Source organism: Panthera pardus, unplaced genomic scaffold (assembly GCF_024362965.1).
Source record: "Panthera pardus isolate Hobbes unplaced genomic scaffold, ASM2436296v1 HiC_scaffold_24, whole genome shotgun sequence".
Classification (NCBI taxonomy): Eukaryota; Metazoa; Chordata; class Mammalia; order Carnivora; family Felidae; genus Panthera; species Panthera pardus.
The window spans coordinates 110,751,732-110,759,804 of NW_026526810.1; the positions used below are offsets into that span (position 1 = coordinate 110,751,732).

Below are 8,073 nucleotides of genomic sequence, written 5' to 3' on the forward strand. Positions count from 1 at the left end.
CACATGTATGTCCATCAAACAATAGGTTCTTGAATGTTCATAGCACTAAAGTCCCAATCTGAGAACTATCAAATGCCCATTGATAGTAAAATTGACAAATCCTTTCCTATCACAAAATGGAATAGCATTAAGCAGTGATAATACCATCTGCAACCACGCCTAACGATATACATGAATCTCAAAAACATAATGTTGGGCCAAAGCGGAAAGCACTAAAGACGACGCATGGAAGGATTCATTTCCATAAAATAACCCATTTTGTTGGAGTAGGATAGAGTACCTGTGGGGGCAGGGGAGGTGCTTAGAGCAGGAATGAGGGTAGCTGCTGGAGTGCTGGTGATGGTGTTTCTGGATTCTTGTGCTTGGTTCACGGGAATGTTCCGGTTGTGAAAATTTCCTGGATTGTACTCTTAGGGTCGGTCTGAGCGCTTTTTGTGTGTACGTTATAATGTACTGAAAATTAAAAACAACCCCCCCCCAAAAAAAAAACAAAAACAAAAAAACAAGCAGCCCTTTTCCCTGAAGGGGCTGGAATTTTTGGAATTCTGCCTAAGCTCATTAGGCTATGGTTTCACCACGAATCAATTACCCAACAATTTTCACTTCAAGTGACAATGGCCAGAGGGAGACAAGTGTTCTGAAGGCGGGTTCGACGCTACACCCAGCTTTCACGACGCCCTGCGCGCGCACCGCCCAGGCCCCGGAGAACGACCTGCTGCTTTTCCTTGAGACGAGTCCCGGGCGTGCGGTCCCCGGGTCTGAAGCGCCCTGACGCCTCCTGACGCGGCTCCACCACCTACCGTCGGGTGCCGGGGGACGCCTGATCCCTTCGGGCCTCCAGCGCGCCCTCCACGGCCTAGACGCAACTGCAGCCGAGCGCTACACGCGGCTCTGGGCAGGGATGGCGACTGTGATCCTGGAGCCCGCGGGCCGCTGCGGCTGGGACAAGCCCCTGCGCATCGCCGTGCGCGGCCTCGCGACGGGACAGCTCGTCACGCTGCGCACGTCCCTGCGCGACGAGAAAGGCGCGCTCTTCCGGGCCCACGCGCGGTATCAAGCGGACTCCGGCGGCCTCCTGGACCTGGCGCGCGCGCCCGCGCTGGGCGGCAGCTTCACGGGGCTCGAGCCCATGGGGCTGCTCTGGGCCTTGGAGCCCGAGAAGCCTTTTTGGCGGTTTGTGAAGCGGGACGTGCAGACGCCCTTCGCGGTGGAGCTGGAGGTGCTCGAGGGCCACGAGCCCGACATCGGGCGGGTCCTGAGCCGGACGGTGCTGGAGCGCGACTTCCTGCGGCCGGGGGTGCGGCGCGTGCCGGTGCGCGCGGGCCGGGTGCGCGGCACGCTCTTCCTGCCGCCTGGTGAGTGCTAGGCACGAGGGACAGACAGGGTGCCCTGGTGGCCGTGGTTTCCGGTACTGCTTTAGGGAGAATTTAGGTCGTCCCTAAGGACAGAGAAGCTGATGATTGCTAAGCCAGTGCACAAACCGGGGTGTGTATTTTGAGATGTTGGGCTCTGTGTTACGCGTTTTGCTGGCATTATCTCTTTTAATCTCTTTTAATCTCCGTAATATCTCAATGAGGTGGGTATTGTTCCGAAGGTAAAGATAAATAAATAAATGGGTAGGCATGTTGTCCACCTTGCTATTAAAAACTACTCTGTAGATCTCATCAGCCCGACTGGTCTTAGGGAAAATGATAACGATCAAGGAAGGATTGCCATGTCATCCTTCTCTAGTGTCCTGGGTGCATTAGGCGTTTTCCCCACTTCTTCATGCCCCTCGGTGCCACAGGTCACACTTAAGACTCCCCTGCCTTTCTCACCTGAAGTCATCTCTGGGTATTTATTTTTCTTTCCTCTCTCTGGATAGACATCTGAAATATCAGTACACACACACACACACACACACACACACGAAAGCCAAGGGTCGATGCAACCCAACATAAAGCTTTATTTCGAGATTCTTAATTTTATGTCCAATCCCCTAACAGGACACTGTGAATCAACACTATCTGAAACATGAAATTCCTCCTTCCATGCTACAATCATTAATGACAGACTTTGTTACTCTCCCTGACAACCAAAAATTCTTAGAATCTTGTAGATAATTTATAGAATCATATGGAGGATAAACTCATCACTGAGAAGGGAGATTTTCCTTTGTAGATTTTCCTCTTTCCAAGGTACTTGTATTCCATTTCAGTAGTAACTTGGGGAGCAGATTTTTGCCTTTGATTCATAGGAACCCACTAAGTAATTTAGAAAGATCTCTAAAAGGAAAACAAATTCATTAAATGTATAATGCCTTTCCTTTCTATTATTCTATTCTCTAGGACCTGGACCTTTCCCAGGGATCATTGACATCTTTGGAATCGGAGGGGGCCTGTTGGAATACAGAGCCAGCCTTCTGGCTGGTCATGGCTTTGCCACGTTGGCGTTAGCTTATTATAATTTTGAAGATCTTCCTGAGGAATTGGATAGCATAGACCTGACCTACTTTGAAGAAGCCGTGTGCTACATGCTTCAACACTCCCAGGTTCTCCTAATGTCCTTTATTGTATCATTCTTTCCAGAAATACATCCAGAGATGGTGTCACTTTGCACTCACCTGTACCAGGTGCCCTGATGCTGCTCTAGTCTTCCTTCACAGAGATTTCTTTTAGAGACTTCCTTGGCTTTAGGTGCCTATTCACACTTTCTCTGTCAGATGGCTTAGTAATGCAGAATTAATCATAAAATCCATGTGAGATTTTATTTAAAGGAATTATTCAGGGACATTAAAATTCCTCTTGTTATGCAAATGGGGTTTCTAATTTGTTTTGCATGCTTTTTTCAATTAAGTTTCTTTTAATGTTTATTTATTTATTTTGAGAAAGAGAGCAAGCAGGGGAGGGACAGAGAGAGGGGGAGAAAGATAATCGCAAGCAGGCTCCCTGTTGTTAGCGCAGAGCCCAACGTGTGGCTCCAACTCACAAATCGTGAGATCGTGACCTGAGCCAAGATCAAGAGTTGGATGCTCAACTGGCTGAGCCATCCAGGAGCCCCTTTAATTAAGTTTTTTAATTTTAATTCCAGTATAGTTAACATACAGTGTTATATTATTTTCAGGTGTGCAGTATAGTGGTTCAACAGCCCATCACAACTGCAGCCTTAATCCCCAGCGCCTATTTAACCCCACCCACCTTCCCCTCTGGTAACCATCAGTTTGTTCTTTGTAGTTAAGAGTCTGTTGATTTCCCTCCCTCTCTTTTTCCCTTTGCTCATTTTGATTTTTAAATTCCACATATGAGTGAAATTCTATGGTATTTGTCATTCTCTGACTGACTTATTTCACTTAGCATTATACTCTCTAGTTCTATCCATGGGGTTACAAATGGCAAGATTTCATTCTTTTTTATGGCTCAATTATGTCTATCTATCTACACGCACACGCACACACACACACACACACACACACACACACACACACACACACACACCACATTTCTATCCATTCATCTATCATGCGTACTTGGGCGGATTCCTAATTTGGCTATTGTAAACAATGCTGCAGTAAACATAGGGGTGCATGTATCCCTTTGAATTCATGTTTTTGCATTTTTTGGGTAAATACCCAGTAGTGCAAATACTGGATTGTAGGATAGTTCTATTTTTAACTTTTTGAGGAACCTCCATACTGTTTTCCACAGTAGGTGCACCAGTTTGCATTCCCGTATATGTGTGTTCCTTTTTCTCCACATCCATGCCAACACTTGTTTCTTGTGTTACTGATTTTAGCCATTCTAACAGGTGTGGGGTGATATCTCATTATAGTTTTGATTTGCATTTCCCTGATGATGAGTGATGTTGAGCATGTTTTCATATGTGTGTTGGCTTATATGTCTTCCTCTTCTTTTTTTTTTTTTTTTTTTTTTGGTGTGTATGTCTCCTCTGAAAAAATGCCTATTCATGTCTTCTGCCCATTTTTCTTTCTTTCTTTCTTTCTTTCTTTCTTTCTTTCTTTCTTTCTTTCTTTCTTTTCTTCTTCTTCTTCTTCTTCTTCTTCTTCTTCTTCTTCTTCTTCTTCTTCTTCTCCTTCCTTCCTTCCTTCCTTTCTTAACTGTTTTTAAGTAGGCTCCATGCCCAGTGTGGGTCTTGAACTCAGGACCCTGAGATTAAGAGTCATATGCTCTACTGACTGAACTGGCTAGGTGCCCCTGCCCATCTATTAATTTGATTATTTGTTTTTTGCATGTTGGGTTTTATACATTCTTTCTATATTTTAGATACTACCCTTTATAAGATATGTAATTTGCAAATATCTTCTCCCATCCCTTAGGTTACCTTTTAGTTTTGTTGTTTGTTTCCTTCACTGGAATCTTTTTATTTTGATTTTTTAATCTTTAACTTACTATGTGTGTTCCCAAATTTTGACCAGAACTTGCTCACGCATTTCAGAAGCTAAGAACTACTTAATTTGATTCTGAAGTCTTACTTTGTTTCTATAGAGTTAATTATTTGGTAGTGTATTTAGATGGGGTTTGATGAATCTTTCGCTTCATAGAACGGAACTTGATTCCACACAGTTAGATACCTAGGCCCATTGAGACTTGATTGTGCCTACCTGAATGTGGGCCTGAATTTCATAGGCTCCATGATTGGCCATTCTCTAGTGGATGATTCTCTGGAACATTTGTAAATGATTCCCAGACTTGCCAGTGAGGTTAATCTTTGATTGCCATGAAAAAAAAAAAAAAAAAAAAAAAAGATTTGTTTGCCATGTGTTCAGCCAGATATGTTTAATATGGGAAAGAGGTTGAGGTTGAAGTTGAGCTGAAGTTGATACTCTTGTGGCCAATTCACAAATTAAAGGTAGCAGCATCTCTAGTTACATTCCATTTTCTTTTAATAGGTAATACCTTTATTTATTTATTTTTTGAAACTAATCTCTATGCCCAATGTGGGGCTTGAACACAGGACCCTAAGATCAAGAGTCGTGTGCTCTACCCACTGACCCAGCCAGATGCCCATTTTCTTTCTTTCTTTCTTTCTTTCTTTCTTTCTTTCTTTCTTTCTTTCTTTCTTTCTTTCTTTTCTTCTTCTTCTTCTTCTTCTTCTTCTTCTTCTTCTTCTTCTTCTCCTTCCTTCCTTCCTTCCTTCCTTCCTTCCTTCCTTCCTTCCTTTTCTTAACTGTTTTTAAGTAGGCTCCATGCCCAGTGTGGGTCTTGAACTCAGGACCCTGAGATTAAGAGTCATATGCTCTACTGACTGAACTGGCTAGGTGCCCCTGCCCATCTATTAATTTGATTATTTGTTTTTTGCATGTTGGGTTTTATACATTCTTTCTATATTTTAGATACTACCCTTTATAAGATATGTAATTTGCAAATATCTTCTCCCATCCCTTAGGTTACCTTTTAGTTTTGTTGTTTGTTTCCTTCACTGGAATCTTTTTATTTTGATTTTTTAATCTTTAACTTACTATGTGTGTTCCCAAATTTTGACCAGAACTTGCTCACGCATTTCAGAAGCTAAGAACTACTTAATTTGATTCTGAAGTCTTACTTTGTTTCTATAGAGTTAATTATTTGGTAGTGTATTTAGATGGGGTTTGATGAATCTTTTGCTTCATAGAACGGAACTTGATTCCACACAGTTAGATACCTAGGCCCATTGAGACTTGATTGTGCCTACCTGAATGTGGGCCTGAATTTCATAGGCTCCATGATTGGCCATTCTCTAGTGGATGATTCTCTGGAACATTTGTAAATGATTCCCAGACTTGCCAGTGAGGTTAATCTTTGATTGCCATGAAAAAAAAAAAAAAAAAAAAAAAGATTTGTTTGCCATGTGTTCAGCCAGATATGTTTAATATGGGAAAGAGGTTGAGGTTGAAGTTGAGCTGAAGTTGATACTCTTGTGGCCAATTCACAAATTAAAGGTAGCAGCATCTCTAGTTACATTCCATTTTCTTTTAATAGGTAATACCTTTATTTATTTATTTTTTGAAACTAATCTCTATGCCCAATGTGGGGCTTGAACACAGGACCCTAAGATCAAGAGTCGTGTGCTCTACCCACTGACCCAGCCAGATGCCCATTTTCTTTCTTTCTTTCTTTCTTTCTTTCTTTCTTTCTTTCTTTCTTTCTTTCTTTTTTTTTTTTTTTTGTCAACCTCTAATAGGACAGCTACTTCTTATTTTTCCTCTACCCTCAGCTTCACTAAGACTGAAAGTATGAACACTCACTAGGTGAGCTGCTATTGACGAAAAATGCTGCCATCATTGTAGAACATTTTTCTATTAGATACATTCTTGATGCTTCTTTCTTCTTTTCTTCCAGGTAAAGGGCCCAGGCATTGGGCTTCTGGGCATTTCTTTAGGGGCTGATATTTGTCTCTCCATGGCCTCATTTTTAAAGAACATCTCAGCCACAGTTTCCATCAATGGATCTGGGTTCAGTGGAAACAAACCTATATACTACAAGCAGACTTGCATCCCTTCATTGAGCTATGATCTGAGGAGAATCAAGGTCACTTTCTCAGGCGTCCTGGACATTGTGGATATACGGAATGATACTGTAGGAGGCTATGAGAACCCCAGCATGATTCCAATTGAGAAGGCCCAGGGGCCCATCCTCTTCATCGTGGGTCAGGATGACCATAACTGGAGGAGTGAGTTATATGCCCAAATAGCCTCTGAACGGTTACAGGCCCATGGAAAGGAAAAACTTAAGATCATCTCTTATCCTGGGACTGGGCATTACATTGAGCCTCCTTACTTCCCCCTGTGCCCAGCTTCTGTGCATAAATTACTGAACAAACCTGTGCTCTGGGGTGGGGAGCCCAGGGCTCATTCTAAGGCCCAGGAAGATGCTTGGAAACAAATTCTAACCTTTTTCTGCAGACATCTTGGAGGTCCCCAGAATATAGCTTCTCCCAAATTGTAATGTGTTGGGTCTGTTGTCTACATGAGAAATTCAAGGTCAGATTCTGGTGTTTAATAATCATATGTGAATTGGTTGTCCCCTGGATAACATTAAATTCATGTCATGGGTATTAATGATGTGTTTTAGGTAACAATTTGAATAAATTATTTTTTCATTAATTTTACTAATGTAATACATGCATATTACAGAAGATTCAGTTACATGTATACAACACACACACACACACACACACACACACACACACAAAAGCATTCCCTGTTAAAATTTGTGTTTTCTTCTATATGGTTTTTACTTACCACTTTGAGCCGTGGTTGAAATTTAAAGCTGAACAAATACTAGGTTACTTTTTCTAAAAAAATTTTTTTTTAATGTTTATTTATTTTTGAGACAGAGAGACACAGAGCATGAATGGGGGAGGGGCAGAGAGAGAGGGAGACACAGAATCGGAAGCAGGCTCCAGGCTCTGAGCCATCAGCCCAGAGCCTGACGCGGGGCTCGAACTCACAAACCGTGAGATCGTGACCTGAGTTGAAGTCGGACGCTCAACCGACTGAGCCACCCAGGCGCCCCTTCTTTTTCTATCTCTGGGAGAATTGCCATCCAATGTTTGCTACTGGTTCAAATACTGGTAGCAGGGTAGAATTTTCATTGGCCAAAACTGTATAGAGAGGTGTTGATATGAGGATAGCCAGACTGACCTTTTCTTCACAGATATCAGAGATGAATTCTTTGGGAGGAGGAGTTGAGGTAAGAAGGGGAGCATCTGCCCCAAGAATAGTTAAGTCTAAGCTCTGTTCCAAGGATGAATGACTGTGACTTATTTTCCTGCTTCTTGGCTTTCAGAATAGAGTTTGGAGGGGTGCCTGGGTGGCTCAGTCGGTTAAGCATCCGACTTCGGCTCAGGTCATCTCACAGTTCACAGATTCAAGCTCCGCATCAGGCTCTGTGCTGACAGCTCAGAGCCTGGAATCTGCTTCCAATTCTGTGCCTCCCTCTCTTTCTCTGCCCCCGTCCCAAAAAATAAATAAATACTAAAAAAAAAAAAAAAAAAGAATAGAGTTTGGAAAATCAGAGTGTGACATTCTTAGAGGCATCATTCCTCATTTTCCCGACATCAGGGCTACAAAGCATTGCATAAATGTATTTGAAGAAA

At 42.6% G+C, this 8,073-nt stretch overlaps 1 protein-coding gene and 1 non-coding gene across 2 annotated transcripts; one reads left to right on the forward strand and one right to left on the reverse strand.

Moving 5' to 3' along the window:
- Nucleotides 1-651: 651 nt before the first annotated feature.
- Nucleotides 652-7,143, forward strand: ACOT4 (acyl-CoA thioesterase 4). The gene is made up of 3 exons (XM_053889578.1): nt 652-1,355; nt 2,328-2,530; nt 6,315-7,143. The coding sequence occupies exons 1-3, from the start codon at nt 902-904 to the stop codon at nt 6,918-6,920; spliced, it is 1,263 nt and encodes a 420-aa protein (XP_053745553.1). The 5' UTR covers nt 652-901; the 3' UTR covers nt 6,921-7,143.
- LOC128773333 (small nucleolar RNA SNORD56) lies at nt 6,192-6,262 on the reverse strand. The gene has a single exon (XR_008417600.1). It is a non-coding gene; the product is annotated as a small nucleolar RNA SNORD56 (small nucleolar RNA).
- Nucleotides 7,144-8,073: the final 930 nt, after the last annotated feature.

Bases quoted from the DNA above. Each gene is read 5' to 3' on its own strand.
- ACOT4 (XM_053889578.1), top strand. From the start codon at position 902: ATGGCGACTGTGATCCTGGAGCCCGCGGGCCGCTGCGGCTGGGACAAG. The intron at 1,356-2,327 runs GTGAGTGCTAGG...TCTATTCTCTAG, and splicing joins CACGCTCTTCCTGCCGCCTG to GACCTGGACCTTTCCCAGGG. The intron at 2,531-6,314 runs GTTCTCCTAATG...CTTTTCTTCCAG, and splicing joins ACATGCTTCAACACTCCCAG to GTAAAGGGCCCAGGCATTGG.